This window comes from Aphis gossypii, chromosome 2 (assembly GCF_020184175.1).
Source record: "Aphis gossypii isolate Hap1 chromosome 2, ASM2018417v2, whole genome shotgun sequence".
Classification (NCBI taxonomy): Eukaryota; Metazoa; Arthropoda; class Insecta; order Hemiptera; family Aphididae; genus Aphis; species Aphis gossypii.
Genome location: NC_065531.1, coordinates 23,351,927 through 23,369,974, shown reverse-complemented (window position 1 = coordinate 23,369,974; position 18,048 = coordinate 23,351,927). Strand labels below are relative to the sequence as shown.

Sequence of the window (18,048 nt, the reverse complement as noted above, 5' to 3'; positions counted from 1 at the left end):
CAATTGCGCTTAAAATTACCTTTTCATATACCAATTGCGCTCTAAATATTTTAGGGTCGATGTACCAATTACGCTCTATACATTTTACACTAACTAAGGAAAACTTGTTAGTTAGTTACTAATCGATTTTTTTGCAAGTATTAATGCATAATACATTGCGAGATTTCTAGTATTTTACTACCTTTGCACTACTTGGGTACCACCCATGAATTAAGGGGTGCACTTAATTCATGACCTATAAGCCACGTGATGACCCTAAGGCCAAGTTGGTGAAACGGGCGATTGTAAACTCTCCCGATGGTACACTCTCCCGGGTCTACTCCAGTACTACCCGACAAAAACGTGTAAACTCTCCCGGATTTATTTCTGTACTACCTAACGGAAATATGTAAACTCTCCCGGGTCTAGTAAAAATCATAAAATAAATTTCATATATATTTAAGTTGCGTTTAAAAATAGTCAATCATATATAATAATAATTACAATATAAATTAATGTCTTTAGCTGCTATGAACATGATATTATAGTCAAAATACAATAAAAAATAAAATTTCAAAAAATCCAATATACATTTAAGTTTCTTTTAAAAATATTCAATAATAATAATATAAGTTACAAATACAAAATATACGTAAAAATTTCCAACTCGTAGTGTAGCAATAACATTTAAAATAACTCGGGAGAGCTTACATACTTCCTACAGGTAACTATAAAGTTGACCCGGGAGAGTTTACACATTTACTTCAGGTAAACATAATTTTGACCCGGGAGAGTTTACTATTTTTAAAAATCGGGATAGTTTACCATAAAATCGGGAGAGTTTACTACCGCCCGGTGAAACTTATGAGAGTTTGTAATTTGCACCAAATTAAAGATATGTAATTTGCACCACTGCAAGTAATCAAAAATAGTGTTTGTAATTTGCACCAAAATAAGGGTATGTAATTTGCGCCACACACAAGTAGTCGAATTTGTACCAAAATGATTACCTATTTATTTGTTCGATTATCGAATATTCGATTATTCCTCGGTATCTTCGTAGATGTCGAGACTATATATGGACACGAATGACGTTAATAATTTTTTTGGATTTTTCGCCTTATCTGGTAATATTTTGACGTTTTACGTCCAATTATCTGTCATAATCGCGTTTTATATATTTATATAATGTATATCAGTTTATTATTTTGATCAAACACTAAGCTATCTATACGTTTTGTCGTAATACGTAAGTTAACGTAATATTTTTGTAGTGCAGTTTTTAATATTTTTTGCTTGAATAATGGAAGTTAAGATAATTAAAAGTAATCGTGGGGAAGATATTTTAGAATACAATAATCATTTTTATAATTATTTAATTTCACTTATAATTTTTTAATTGGCTAACTTTTTATATTTATACTTATCTATTCGATATCAATTTTATGTATAATTTTTTTAATTAGCTAACTTTTTTTTATTTTCATAATAATACGACTTTAATCTTACATATATTTTTTTTTGACCAACTTTTTTTATATCCAAAATTATACGATTTTATATAAATTTATTATGACAATTATATGTGCATAAGCTCAACTATTTTATAAATTTAAACTAAGCTAAAGTTATATTAGGATCAGTGCTCGATTTGGGGGGGGCGCAGGGGGACGGAGTACCCCAACTAATTTATCAGAAATTTAAGCGTACCTCTACTTATAGTTATAAGGAGTATGTACAGAATGCTGGCACGCTGCATTATTCTGCAATTTTATCAAAATGCACGAGATAACATCATAATTTTGACAATTTGTTTATTGATAATAATTTATGGAACTATTTAAATAAGTAGTTAATGGATTGTTTTTTATTTAGTTACTTTTAAGTTTGTTGTTACATGTAATAAAGGTATAACTATAAAACACAATATAATATTTATAGTAATTTTTTTTTTGTAATTGATAATTTATAAATATTTTTTATATGTTTAAATAGGGAGAATTATAGGCTCAGTTATTTTTAAAAAGTGATGGGGACGCTCTTTTTTTAAAAGTTTACAGAGTCCCCCTACTTTAATTTTGCCAAGTCGAACACTGATTAGGATTATAGACATCTTTATCGACATCTATTGTATACATTTGTTATTTTTAATTTTACATATAATTTTCTTAATTGGCTAATTTTTTTTATATTCATAATTATACGATTTTATATAAACTTACATCAATATGTGTATAAGCTCAGCTATTTTATAAATAAAAACTAAGCTAAATTTATAATAGGATATAAAAACTTGTAAGTTTATATTATCAAAATACTATCGAAAAAATAATTGATTTTAATTTTGGTGCAAATTACACATGTTATAAATATTTTGGGTCAATTTTGGTGCAAATTGACTACAGCAAACTTATAGGCTTAATACAGGTTAGTTAATGAGAACTAAAATAAAATAATATTAATAATAATAAGAAAATAGGTGGTTAAATCATAAAGACATAAAGTAATAAGATTTTGAGTTTAAGGTAATTATGATGTTAGTATTTTGCATGTTTTAAGAATAATAATAATTTTTTAAATAATAATTTGAGCATGGCATTACAATTTAGAACAATATAATTTGGTTAGCTTACAGAATAATATATTTGTTCACCGCGAGGAATGGAGAATATAATCATAAGTATAACAGGATAATTACATTAAAACAATTCATTTGGTCATCACGAAGTATACTTAATAATTAAAAAAATATATAATATAAATTAATTAATAGTTATTCTAACTGGTAACAAATTTGATCGTCAATTGTTCAAAATAAATTAAATCCTAATTATAAATATAATAAAAAAATATAAAAACACATAAATAATTTTTGGGAGTATTAATAGGTAAATAATAATATTATAATTCACATAATATAAAATTATAAAATATATTAAAACCAGTTACTTTAGCCAGTAATTATTTGATCAATAATTACCAGGCAAATTTGAATACAAACGCAATTGGTACGCAAAAGCATATTTCACTCTAATAAGTCTAATATCTATACTCAATAATCATATATATTATATTATATATATATTCTATATACATAAAAGTCAAAGTGGAAATCTTTGTTACGGGTTAGCTTCGAAACGCCTGGACCGAATTCGCTCATTCTTTTTTTGTTTGGGTCGTAATTTCCAGGAGAAGGTTCTTACGGACGAAAATTTGAAAAAGTTATCGGGTTAGAGAAATATGACGAGGTGGTGATGAAATCACAGAGGCGCCATCTGTCCAACAAATAGTAAACTAAATTATTTTTGGTAGTCAAATCCAAGCTAGTATAATCCAATATAAGCTAAACTTATGGAAAATCTCGTATTGAATTTTCAACTCTTAGCTACTTATACAAAAATTTTTATGAATTATACCTACAAAATAATTTGCAAATATTCATGGTTTTAACGAATTTTTGTCAAAATTTGAACTTCAAATGCTAATAAAAAAAAACTGTGCCTATGTATTCTTATAATTTTTAAATCACTATAAGAATAACTTATGAGAAACTTTGTATTAAATTTTCAAGTATTTTTATTGGGACAAAACAATTTTATCGACACTTCAAAAAAAATTTTCAGAAAAATTGAAAATTTCAGTTGTCTATAAATAGCTCAAAAAAAGTCAAAATATTTTGAAAATTAAGTCATGTAAAGAAAATGCTCATCTAAATGACTGGTGAAATTTTCAAGTATCTACGACTTATATTTTTTGAATAATTACAAATATTTAAAATCGTTTGAGGATAAATCGTTATCGTTACGATATTTCGTAAAAATTTAAAATTCAAACGCACTTACAATTTTTCCTATAATGATGGTTTGAGTTTTCTCTATAGATACTTGAAGGAAAATGTATGGAAAACTTAGAGTTGTATTTTTAATCCTTAGTTATAAACACAAAAAATTTTTAAATATTTTGAAAATTTAGTCATGTATTAATAACGATAATACAAACATGTGTTGAAAATTTTAAATATTTACAGTGATTAGTTTTTGAGTTACAACTATATAAAAAAATCGATTTGGTTAGGTTTTGCGTAAAAATTCACGTTTTTCCTTAATATTTTTTTTGGTTTTTCCCGGTGCCTTTGAAAACTATTGAGAATTTCAAAAAATGACCTCCCCAACACACCAACTAGATTCACTTTCGAGCTGGAAAAGCTACTGAAGTTGAAAATCAAAGCATTATTTCAACACGTCCTCGTCTACACTGATACACACAAAAAAAAAAGTCGGCAAGTGGGTACCGCTCTGCTGTATATTAGGGGGTGGGGTGGACCTCGGACTAGGGTAGATTAAATTTGAATGCAATGATAGGTATCATTGTATACGAAAAACGATTCTGAACGGAGATGATTTGTCAGTCTAGAATATATTATAATTAAATATTGTCATATATTCTATTTTGAAACAAATATTCCGATTTCATAAAAATTTAAAACTCAAACGCCCAAAACATTTTTCCTATGACGCTTAAAATTTTCTTTATAGCTTTTTGAAGCAAAACTTATGGAAAACTTAGTGTTGAGTTTTTTAACGTTACATATAAATACAAACAATTTTATGAATTTTGAACTACAAAATAATTTGCAAATATTCATGATTTTGACCAATTTTCGTCAAAATTTGAACTTCAAATGCTGATAAAAAAAAATTGTGCCTATGTATTCTTATAATTTTTTAATCACTATAAGAATAACATATGAGGAACTTTGTATAAAATTTTCAAGTATTTTGATAAGGCCAAAAAAATTTTATCGATACTTCAAACACAGACACAAAAAAAAAAAAACACACATCATTGTAAAATCAATACATTCATCACTTCGTTCAGAATCTAAAAAAAAAACACAACATTGTAAAATCAATGTACATTCATCGCTCCGCTCAGAATCTAAAATAACACATAATTTATTATTGACTAGGTATTAAATTTAATTAATTTAATTATTGAAAAAAAATTATATTTTTTTTTTATGTACCTACACCAAAGTATTTAATTTTTACTAATTTAATACCAACTACATTTAGGTATGATTGATAATTATGTAGAGGCTACAAAAAGGTTTTTTTAATTTGTATTAAGCGTTTATATGAATTAAGACATTAAGTTAATGCAAAACAAATAATAGTAATAAATAATAATAACATTTGGAATTAAGTTTCGATTTTGGGTGTCAATTAAAATATTTGGGGGAGCTAAGTCCCTTCCTGATGTCCACCTATGCGGCATTAACTATTTAGTATGAATAATGAAATTAAATTTACTCTAAAGTAAAATTAGTAAATATATAATAAGTAATTAGCGACCCGCGCGCCATAATTAAATAATTAATCTTACAATTATGAATTATCCACCCATCAGTAGAAATTATAGTAAATAAAATTATGATAATTAAAAATAATATACTCAAAAGAAGATAAAATAATTTTATATTAACTTTACATATATTATAGTATTATACTCTGTATACAACAGAAAATATTTTATAATAAATACCTATTATTAATGTTAGTAACTGAATTATAGTATATGTATAGCAAAAATTGTATTTTATAGGATACTCTGTATAAAACAGAAAATATTTTATAATAAATACCTATTATTAATGTTAGTAACTGAATTATAGTATATAGTAATAAACTGTATTTATAGAATACGTCATGGTAAAATATTTTTATCGACGATCGAAACGAAGTCGTTTCGGGGGAAAAATTATCAGTACTAAGAATAAACAAAAAGAAAAAAACCAAATAAAATTGTTAGATAATCATATAATAATATATATAAATATTATTTATATTCCAAAACATAGATAATATTCTCATCATCGGTCAAAATAATGAATCAAGAAATGATTGATTCAATAAATATTGATTCAATTCAAGTACAAGAAAATATAAATAATAATACAAAAAAGACAATTATAACCCGTAAACGTAGGAAAATACAATAATTTAACAAAAAATGTTATCGTGAATAAGTAGCAATTAATAATTTACAAACAAAAAGTAATGATATCTCACCAAAACATACATGTAAAATGATAGCCAAGTTCAATACTATAATATATGCCCTGGTTGTTGACTTCAACGACAAAAGAAGTGAGATCTAAATGGATGCCAAGTTCAATGTTCAGTCCAGAAATTTATTTATAACAACATAAGTTATGTTGTTATAAATAAATTTCTGGACTGAACATTGAACTTGGCATCCATTTAGATCTCACTTCTTTTGTCGTTGAAGTCAACAACCAGGGCATATATTATAGTATTGAACTTGGCTATCATTTTACATGTATGTTTTGGTGAGATATAGTTATAACTAAAGATGTAATATATATAGTAGCTAAGTGGAGGGCTACAAAAAAAACCCTGCTTGGGGTCTGAGAGAACTTTTTGATCAGTTCTTCAATAATTTTTTTTTTTTGGGGGGGGGGGGAGGGTAGAAATAACATGTTTATTTTGAAGTTTTACAGAATGTGTTGCTCAGAAATCAGTAATTACTCATATTTTTTATTTAAAAAAAAAATTGATAAAATATATTTAAAAGAAAGTACCTTTACCTATTTATACCTACATAGTTTTTTGTCTAAATGTATAAATAAATCACTTTTATTTCCAAAAATATCAATAATATCTTCATCATCATTAATTCAATACTATCTGATACATTTTTCTTTACAGCCGTAAGCAGAAATGTCTCTAATTATTTTTTATAGGTACCTATACGAAAAGCTCATTGACACTACCAGTCACGGATCACCGGGTAAAGTACTACCATTATAGCACTTATTAGTTATTATCCTTGTCTAACATTATCAACGCAGGTATCAATAAAAATAAAATTATAAAACTTCTTGATACCATATTTCATGTGTCATGTCTATAAATATTATAAATTATAATATAATACGATTTTAATATTTTGTGATTTTACGAGTAATATTACATTGGCAACGCTGTGCGTTTGGTACGATAACCGTTATCGTTCCTCGTGTTTACATTTTAATTCCGACGTCTTTCAAACCTCGAAATTCGACCCGTATCCATTCATAATTCAGACGTACGATTTTCGTTACATTAAGTCATTAAAGCATTTTACACAACTCAACTAACGTGCAAATGCTTATTCACATGTTAGACATATTTTTTTATTTTCAGTCTAATCAACTGACCTCGAAAAGGTAAAATTTGAAGTCTTGCATAAAAGTGCTCAATTGAACACAATTGTTGCTGTTTGGACGTTCATCTGTTACAAGACACACAACAGCTAAGATGGAAGATTCAGAACTGGAAAGCCTGCGGTCAAAAAGAATGGCCCAAATACAATCAGAACTCGGTGGAGTAAGTGAATCACTAGAGCTATGATAAATTATTAAATATAACTCATTTTTATTATTATTAAACATTTATTTATGGAAATGTTTTGATTTTGTTTAGTCGCAAGGTGATAATGCCGAGAAGCAAAAGCAAGCAGAACAACAACGTCAGGCGGTTGAAGATATGAAACACTCAATACTTACACAAGTATTAAACCAAGCTGCTCGAGCAAGATGTAGGATTTTAGTATTTTAAATTAAAATATTTATATTAATGTGAGTTTTGTTAATACAGTGAACACATTGATGATTGGTAAACCGGAAAAAGGCCGTATGGTAGAAAACATGTTACTCAGAATGGCACAGTCTGGACAGATTGTAAATAAATTGGGAGAAGATGAACTGATCGGTTTGTTAGAACAAGTCAACAGTCAAATGCAGTCACAAGAACGCAAAACTACTGTCAAAGTAAATTAACTAGATTCATAAATATTCTTATAATTGCTTATTTTAGTAATACATAATTAACATAATTATGCTTATTATTTGTATTTTTCAGTTTGATCGAAGGAGAGCTGCTCTTGATGATTCTGATTCTGATTACTAATATTAAAATATTTTAACTTGAAAGCATTACTATATATTTATATAATTTTGTACTAACGCATAAGTATCTATTATGAATTTAATGAGATTTTAACATACATTATATTTTGTCCTAATAAAAAAAAAAAAATAAAAAATAATAAAATTATATTCTTGACCTATCTAACCTAAATTATTATATCCTACTACATAATTTACACTATCAAAGTCACAAAGGATATAAAGTTTAAATTTAATTGTATCTGCAATTTGCTTGTGTTTATTTAATAATTATCTTTTCTGGATGTTAGGTTAAAACTAAAGTATCAATTAAATATGATGATTTATGAAAAATATTTTTATATTGGTTATATGTTAAAAATATGTGTATAAAATGTTATAATTAAAGTGTTACAAATATTACAGTCTGATATTTTAATATTTTTAAGTATAAACCATTAATATATTTTATTATGGGGCCCAGTGTCAGATTTTCAAATTTATTAAATTTTGTATTTTAGTTACCACCTTATTTATAATACTTTTACACTAATTTACTACCCGATACCTATTTAAAGGGGGTTGATAGAGTGTATTATATCGAAAAAAATGACTTCACGGAAATAATTCTCAGGCTTTGTAGAGTTGTCGGATTTTAGTAACTATATTTTTATTTGAAAGAAGAAGACTTTCTACAGGCTGCATCGAACTCCGATTTTTATTTTATTCAAAATAATAGTAAAATATAGTTTATACAAAATTCGCTAAAAATTGTATTATTTTTGAAAACAGATAATAAAGTTTGAGATTAAAATATTGAAAAACGGAGATCGATACAGACTGTAAAATATTACCCTCAATTAGTTAAAAAAAAATATCAAATTTGGTTGATTCTACAGAACAGAATCTCTATTTCCGTGCAGTGTATTTTTGTGTACAAAATCGCATTGGCACCGGTCGTCTTAATGTTTGTAAGGTAAGCATTTTTAGTATTTCAGATGTATTATATTTGATTAAAACCATTTAATAAATGCTTGTCACATTTCCATTCGTGGATGATGTAATTAATCATTAGTCATTTTTAAAGATTTACTATACATATAATATACTTATACATATATGACAGACTGATAAAGTGATAACCAATTATTTCTGAATAATAGAAAAATATTCATTTTAATATAAAGTTCACCAACCATGTAAGTAAGAGAGCAAGAGACCAATTTCATACAAATTACATCTCAGATCCAAAAAAACTAAACTAATAATTTAGTCGTACTATTATTAAGTAATTATCTAAATCAGTATTTAGTGTTGTAGGTATTAAATAATCCATGTGAAAGTATTTGTATAATGTGTAATTATTTTAAATTTGGCTTTTAAAGTCAATACTTATGAAGTAATGCATATTATACAAACTAAAAACAGTATATAAACTATATTCTAAAAAAAAAATCAATATATGCAATTAATATTTTGTTAAATTAATTGAACCTAATGTGTAAATATTTATTTATATTCTTAAACAGGCATAATTGCATAATTATAATATTAACCAAAAATTTCTCTTTTTTTTTTTGTATTCTATTGGCTAATATTCAAAATATAATGAAATAATATTGATTGTTTGTATTTACTATCTAATTAATTAAAAAATAAATATAATTTAAATAAGATCATAGTTTATAGTAGAAATCATACTACTATTTTTTAATTAATTATAACAATTTTAAAATTTAACACAGGTTAATACAACAAAACTATTTTTATCAATAAAATATATTTTATTTTGTTAATCATATCTACAACTAAAATGTCACTGATAACATGATATTAAGTTCTATTTAGTTAAAAATCAATGTATTTGGTTAACAATCATGAAAAATGTATCCCACATTTTGTTTTTGAATGAATATACTTGTGTCCCTTAATTTTTAGTTTCATAGAAACGTACAGTCTGTAGAAGTATTTGTAGAAAAAAAAGGTTACTATTGCTTTATATTTGCGTTCTAAATAAAAAATGGGAAAACAACTTAAAGCATTGAATGGCAATACATATAATACTAATAATAATAATTATATAGAAAACAAAACAATTGAGGTCCAGTCTTGGCAACAAATCTGCACAAAATGTAAACAAGTACTTATAAGACATAATGAAGAAATAATTTCTATTATTATGTATGTACAACTAATATAATTGTATAACAGGAATGTTATGTAACATTGTTATCAGTTGTATCACTTGGGTCAACTGATAATTGGGTATTGGAAGTTTGAATGGTATCCTGTTGCTCGAGACGTGCTGCCACATTGTTCAAGTCTTGATAGTTATCCCTCAACAAGCTGTATGAAAATTGAATAAATTATAAATCTTATCCAACAATTAATAAAAACATTTATATACTAAAACTCACTTAAGCATTATCTCGGCATTCCGTGTACCATGACGTATTTGTTCAGCAACTGATATAGTCGATGGAATTGTTGATAAATTACCAGGATTAAGGCCTTGTTCTCTAGCCCTTAACAAGGTTCTCAATGATCTCACTTGATCTTCAGCTCTTTGAGCCCTAATCTATAAACAAAAATAATGCATGATTTTACAATAAATATTTTTTATTTGTGTCAAGTGTGAATATTTAATTTTAAACTTAGAATTTTGTTAGTTGTACATTTGGATTAAAAAATTTTTTTTTATTAATATTCAATTTATCATTTAAATAAAAACAGTAACTTACCAGTGTTTGCTGTAACATGTTATTTAAATTCAATATAGTTGTTCTTAAGTCTTGTTCTGTTGCTTCTAGCCTAGCCACCCTAGCATCAACAACTTCATTGTGTCTAAAACATAATATTTAGTTACAAAGTGTTGTTTTAAATTTAAGATCATTTTATCTGAGATTAGTAGAGTTAAATAAACTTGATATTATATAAATCTAAAAAACGTATAATTTTAATAAAAACTATACAATTAACAAATAATAAATGATATGAAAGCTTAGAAAATGGTATTTTTTTAGTAACTGACCAGGATCATTACTCAAAATAATAAGCAAATGTTCCAAGAAAATCAAAATAAATGTGCAACCCTAATTAATTATAACAGTCAAGTTAAATGAATACAATTAATCGCAGATAAAATGAGATAAAGAAGGTAATGAATACCAAAATAAAAAAAACCTTTGAAACCTGGTATAATTCTGGTTTATTGGTGTAGCACCACGTTGTGGGTTTATAGTAATGCTTATACGGTTTCGATCAGTTGGCTGTTCATTCCTGGTGACTGGATGAACAACCGGAACGCCAATCGGGCCATCGGATAAAAAATCTGGCAAACTATTGGTTGTTGTTGGTGTGGTAGCACGAGGCTGTGTTGTTGTATTGGAGAATGGAAGATCTAATGGCATAACCACACATTGCTGAGGTGTACGGTTACTTCGGTTGCCAAACATAGATGGTCGATTTATGCCACGTGTCAAATCAATACTATTTGACCGTGAATCTAAATCACCACTGTCATAAGGTTGATCAGTATTCATATGATCCTGAACAAAATCTGGTAAGGTAGATGTCTCTGTTACTGGCCTCACTGGTTGTGACACACTAGGCACTACTTCAACTTTAGGTTTTGATGTTTGATTGTGTCCATTGTTGCATAAAAAATGTCTAAATGATAAAAGATTATCTTCACGCTTGATACTGCAAGCAGTAGCTTCTCCAGAGTCTATTGAAAAATAATTTTTTTTAATATTAGCATTGTCATAAATAGTTACATTTTTAACAGAGACAAAGCAACTTTAAAAAGAAAAACTGATAACCTGTTTCACAATATATTATTTATAAATGTATACAACTAAAAAACTAATAATAGTCAATGATTACACAAAACACAAGTCTTTTCAATTGTTTATGATTACCTAATATTAAGTACAAAAAATATATTAATTTTCACTAAAGAAAAAATAGTTCTATTTTTTAGTTAAAATAAAGTAAGTCAATACAAATATTTTTTAAGAATTCAACAATTTTCAAATTTTAAATGATGGATTAAGTTAATGTTTTAATGTATACTAAATGTATATAAATTTTAATATGCAATTAATAAAAATAAAATTAATCATTTTTAAACTACCTTGCATTGAGGGCTATTGATAATAAATTAACGATAAAAGATTTATAAGAAAAAATTGTGTCAACTTAGAGTTAAATTAAGTGAAAGGTGAAAGGACCAAAGAATGCAGTATCACAATGCAACATTCCAATAACTGTGCATTTTCAATTATACATTATATTCAAAGTAGGTCCTACCCAAGATTTAACACGTTATGTATCATGATAAGTATAAAAGGTATGTATAAAAAATGAAATAACAATTTATTGATAAGCCACTATTCCACTTAACTACCTATAAAAATATTTTTAAATAACAAGTGAATTAACTTAAAGTATCTATGATATAAGATATATAAATTCTTAGCTAGTAAATTTAATAACTTCATAAAATACATTTTTTATGACAATTTTAATTTGAATACGATTTAAATTTAACATACAAGTTACTAATTTAACATATTATGAGAGGTACATATATAATATACAAATATGGATACTCACCATTTACATTCAAAGTATTGTCATGACGTCTGCTATCCGTATGAGTACCTAGACCGATGTCTAATTGACATGGAGGAATGTTCTCATTACCGTTTACTAATAAACTATCTGATTGACTGCCACTATCACCTTCATTACTGGGTGGATTAGCCACAGCATTGTCGACATTATTTAATATACTCTTGTCTTCTTCTTCGGACATTTTGTAAAAATATCATACATATATATGAATATGTTTATATGTATAAGCTCGATTATTTTGTGAATCAAGAAATGATCAGTTGTCTCCACATGGCACTACCTAACTGTTGATGCGAATGCTACGAAAATTTTTCAATAAAAATTTTATTCATAAGAAAAGATGTTGAAATACTTTACAAACTATAACAAGAGGTAAATTTTTAGTTCTTTAATAGTTTAATGTTTAATCAATTTATATATTTTTTCAAAATTATTTGCAAAATGTAAATGTAATAGCGACACATCTGACAAAACAAAATTGAAGAGTAGGGGTTATAGTGATAATGGATCCAGTGTTTCCCACTACACAATATTAAACTCTTATTTTTCACTCGTGATTAGCCGGAAGTAGAAAAATGACATAATATATAGGTATATCTGTGGAAAACGATTGAAATAATTTATTGAATATTATGTTTATTTATGCGTATTGCGTAACTCGTAATTGTATATTAAGAAGTAAAAAGTATTAAAACATAACGTAAATAAAACCAAAATGAATATTGGCAGGTACTTATGTGAAGACATAAAGTAGGTATTACTTCTATGAATGATATTTAAGTTTTCAGTTTTTACCGATCTACATATAATTTATGTATTTATTAAATAAATTAAATCAGTAGAATTGAATTCTATTTGTTTGCGTTTGGTACCTACCTATCAATCGTTGTTTCGATAGATAATGTTTTACATACTTATATTACGTAATATATAGAAACTAAAAACCATATAAAATACATTTTTCGAATTATGTTATAAAATATAATATTTTATTATAAGTATCTACATGCTGGTTACAGCTCCTAATAATAATTCACTGCAGAGTGCAGACTACAATGTAGGTACAACACTGAAGTCTGAAGGTAGGTATTTTTAAAAAAAACGCGACACTGTATGATTTAATTTTTGCACCCTTTCCTCATTTCCTGTAGTAAATACCTGTTTTATTTGTCTTGCACTCATACTGTCCATCATGACGTCATGTCATTCATAACGAGTTATGCACCAGTATAGCAGTATAAGACGTATTATTAGTATTAAAAAAAAAACACATACCTACAAACACAATTAAAGTAGGGAAACAAATGCAGTTAAGAGTTCTCAATGTTCCCACTGTGTTTTAAAGCACTAAATGCAAAAGTCGAATTCCAAAATGTTCGCAAATCATTATTTTTGAAGTTATACCAAAAAAAAAAAATTGTAAAACAGTATTTTTTTTCAAACATACGTGATATCTACAATAAAATCATCAAAAAACTACCTTTTGTTTTTTTTTTAATTGTATGTTTTTTATGATGGATGAAAATATGCATAAAGATTTTAATTATCACACTTGCTGTTTAAAAATCACAAAAATTGATTAAAAAATTAAAATCAATTTTTTTTTTTTTTGTGAATATTATATTATAAATCTTCGTCATTTCCATCCGTTTCAGAAAACACTTCATCATCACTTAACAATAAATTGTTTTCTTGTATTGATTTTGGGTCATATCTACAGCTCACCAGCAAGTTTAAAAAATTCCGTCAAAAGTTCAATATTTAGTATACGACACCTTTTCAGAATATCCACTATAAAACTGTTTTTTGCGACAATATTGGGAAAGCGAAACCTTGGCGTGACATTCTATCAAAATTATTTGTGTGTGCTCCTGTTTCCGGATTTTTGAGTTGAATATAATGATTCACCGTTAAGTGAACAAATCCTTCATCTTCCAAACATCGATAACTCTAATAAACAAATTAACACAATATTATAACTCGATACCACAATATGTCAATATCCCTAGGTAGTGATTGCGCGTGTGTCGGCGGCACTCGTCGCTCCGCTTTGCACAAATCGAAAATATCCCTCGACTTGGTATGCAAAACTACCGCAAGTAGGTCACAGGGTAATAACTAAATGTATTAAGGTATTTAACTCTACCTTCCAACAATCGCTGATAATTGTAGTCTCTGACAAGATCCAATCATTGATTGCTGTTAAATGGTAGTTTAAATCTTTATCTCGCTTGTCTACGGGTTTTAAAAAAACAAGCTCCAGTTTCTCGCTGAACTCTACCAAAAATCCATTGCCCATCTACACAATACCCGCGGACCGCGGTTATGTTTTCTTCGACCAAATTTGGACTCGTAAATTTCGACAACTTGACCGACTCTACCTGTGATATGAATTAATTAATTTAATAAAGTTAAAAAAATCCTAAGATTGGTAATTTTAAACTTACTTATATTATTATGGTTCGTAATCATAGCCTTGACGACTTCTCTATAAAATTATGACCAGTCTATAGGCTATAACAGTATGTTGAGCAATTTTAATTTGTTTTACAATAAATGACACATTTTCTAACCACTAATATTGCAAACGATACTATTTGATATGATAAATGTGATTTATGAAAAAATGTATTTAAGCGAATCGATTGATAATAGTCGCATTTGTTTTTTGTTTTTTTATAGGTGCCCTACATCTCCAACCAAACCTGTCTAAAGAACGCGCATCAGTGTATAATTTTAAATAATGACCATTTTTACATTTTAATACACCGTAACGGACCAACAAATTCCACGATTGCAATTTTTTTACTACAATTATTGATACGGGGGTCATTGGTTTTATGTTCCAAAATATCATATATAACTCAATAAAATTAACTAATAACATTTTAAAATGATATGTTGTCGTAACTATAACAAAAACTATAGTGATCTGGAGTACGCATGTACTATGTAGGCACTAACATAGTAATCCTCAAATAGTACCTAATATTTAATACGAAAATAAAACATTATCAGTTCTGTGGTACCTTTTGAAAGTCATTAATTATAAATTACCAATAAGTTTAATAATGTATTAATCTCGTACGTATATGACAGCATATTACAGAATACACTTATTGAAAATGCCATACCTACTTTATTATAAAATAAATATAATAATGAATTATTGAATATCTGAATATCGATTTATTAAGAATTTGGAAATATTATGGTTGATGCCGTAGTCTATAGGCGAGTTACTGCTAATTATGTATATGATTGAAAATAATTCGTATCGTCAATCGTCATTATTGTTAACAACGATCAGGCTTCTAATAATAGGCGTTTGGTTGCTAATTGCTTTTTCAAAACATAATATTGCAGGGCAAAGGCTTGTACATATAAACAGGCATTCTAATAATTTAATGAAATACAAATGATAATCAAACTTAAGCACTAAAATACGAGTTATTACTTATTTTTATAATTTATTATTGCATTAGTTTACTTTTAATCCAGCATAATAATTCACTACCCATTTTAGTCAAACACTAGCTATTACTAGTGCCGAACATCCGTCTAGGCAAACTAGGCAGCTGTCAAGCGAGTAGCGGCTTTTATCTTTCCGGGGCCCAGGTCTCAGGACCTAGGCCAAGTACCAATAAAGGTACCTTCTTTAGTAGCTGCATTGATGCCCTGGGACCCTTAAGTTCGGAGTACTGGTTAGTGCACTATTTTTTACTGTTTTCGTCCTACATATAAATTTGTATATTTATATTAATATGTGCGACACTATATTATATTATTTTTTTAATAGGTATTAACTTTATAAACTTTGGTAAGATATAAATTCTAAAATAAAGATTTTCGGGAATTTTGGAATTAGAATTATGTATTCAGTGTTTAAAAATACACATTTTAGTGAAAATAAAATCGAAAAAAATCGCGTGGGAACTAGACTGAATTTATACCAAAGTAGGTATCTAAGTAGGTACAACATTGTCAATATGAGGTTTGAGTTTATGATAAATAATTGTCTACAAAAAGATATTTAATCAATATTTATTATATTATTTTATACCTACTACTCCCTAGGTTTAGGTACCAATATAATGTTTAACACCAGTCGGTCATTACAACTAATTGGTATGTAAATTGCGGTCACTGGTCATAAACAATTGCTTTTCCGCACCGTAACTCTTGTATCAACAATAATATTTATATCATTACGTATACTGCATATTATGCTATAGTGACATAGTGTTAACTATTAATAGCCAATAGGTACATATACATTTTAGGAATTATGAGTTTTATAAATACGTATTTATTAGCCGATTTTGCATTTTGAACAAAGCCGATGGAATTTCTGTAATGGCTCGCCTATAGTAACGATATGTGTAAACAAACAAAAAAAACAATATCAAAGGTAGGTCGTAGGTACATGTTGAGGTTGAGTTTAACCCTACCTAATTTAAACCATTAAATAAACAACATTTGTACCGAATGACTGCATGGCTACCATTGAATTGGCTCCCAAATTTGGGTAAACATAAATTCGATCCTTGAATTGGCTCCTGAAAAATGTATATTTGAATTGGCTCCTTAAATTGTTAAATATTATTTTTTAACCAGGGGTTCTCATATTATAGGCGTTTACTTTTACGACGTCAACCTAATATAGCCTGTTAGTTTGCACTCAAATAATAAAATCTACCGCTGGATATACCTATACTATTTATACTACAAGTTTATTGAATTTAATCTTATCGTCTCATCGTCGTAATCTACTATAATAATCGATTATCATTGACTACTTTTATTTTATCGTTAATATTTGATGACCACGACAGCAATATATTAAACTTTAATAGTAGATACGCTGTGTTCACGCGAGTGTGTAAAAATGAATTCTGCTGAGAAAATGTTAAGTGAAAAAGGAAAATTAATTTTTATAGTTAATAAATTCAAGTTTAGTTTTCATAAACTCCTCCAAAATGGCCAACATCGGTATAAATGTACTAAAAGAGGATGTACTGCCAATTTAAAAGTATTGGAAAATCACGATATCGTGTGGACATCATGCAATTTAGAACATAACCACAATGCGGACGAAGAAAATAAAATTGAACGTCAAATAATAAGCAATAACTTGAAACGTAAGGCCACTGAAAATATGTGTGAACGCCCTTCGAAATTATTACATTCATATTTAAGGGAGAATAATACGAACGCAATTACAACTAAAGATGTGACATATATAAAACACAATATATTTCAAGCTCGAGCATCTTTACGACCAAATTTGCCTCGTAGTAGTCAAGAGGTGCATGATATTTTGAAAGACATGGACGTAAAAACGTATGAAGGTAATACATTTTTATAAGTTAATAATGCGGAAAAAGGGATTTTATTATTTAGTACGGATGAAAATTTAAAATTTCTAAGTCAATCAACTACATTTTACGTTGATGGAACATTTTCTTACTGTGCACAAT

General features: G+C 27.4%; 2 protein-coding genes, 1 long non-coding RNA gene and 1 pseudogene across 5 annotated transcripts; 2 read left to right on the top strand and 2 right to left on the bottom strand.

Annotated features, from left to right (window-relative positions):
* The first annotated feature begins 6,946 nt into the window (after positions 1-6,946).
* LOC114130687 (programmed cell death protein 5) lies at positions 6,947-8,112 on the top strand. 2 transcript variants are annotated; one of them, XM_027995715.2, is made up of 5 exons: positions 6,947-7,089; positions 7,188-7,370; positions 7,467-7,581; positions 7,641-7,813; positions 7,905-8,112. In XM_027995715.2, exons 2-5 carry the CDS (start codon positions 7,302-7,304, stop codon positions 7,950-7,952), a joined length of 405 nt encoding a protein of 134 aa, XP_027851516.1. In that variant the 5' UTR covers positions 6,947-7,089; positions 7,188-7,301; the 3' UTR covers positions 7,953-8,112. The 2 variants fall into 2 exon arrangements, with proteins under 2 accessions (XP_027851516.1, XP_027851515.1); XM_027995714.2 differs by having other exon boundaries at positions 7,026-7,370.
* Positions 8,113-9,691: 1,579 nt separating this feature from the next.
* Positions 9,692-12,986, bottom strand: LOC114130701 (uncharacterized). Of its 2 annotated transcripts, none has more exons than XM_027995730.2 (5): positions 12,548-12,986; positions 11,114-11,657; positions 10,672-10,774; positions 10,348-10,508; positions 9,692-10,276 (listed from the first exon to the last, which is right to left on the bottom strand). In XM_027995730.2, the coding sequence occupies exons 1-5, from the start codon at positions 12,747-12,749 to the stop codon at positions 10,147-10,149; spliced, it is 1,140 nt and encodes a 379-aa protein (XP_027851531.1). In that variant the 5' UTR covers positions 12,750-12,986; the 3' UTR covers positions 9,692-10,146. The 2 variants fall into 2 exon arrangements, with proteins under 2 accessions (XP_027851531.1, XP_027851532.1); XM_027995731.2 differs by having other exon boundaries at positions 11,123-11,657; positions 12,548-12,984.
* A 189-nt stretch (positions 12,987-13,175) lies between these two features.
* Positions 13,176-15,462, top strand: LOC126550054 (uncharacterized). The gene is made up of 2 exons (XR_007604076.1): positions 13,176-13,318; positions 15,251-15,462. It is a non-coding gene; the product is annotated as an uncharacterized LOC126550054 (long non-coding RNA).
* LOC126550053 (uncharacterized) lies at positions 14,192-15,240 on the bottom strand (annotated as a pseudogene).
* Positions 15,463-18,048: the final 2,586 nt, after the last annotated feature.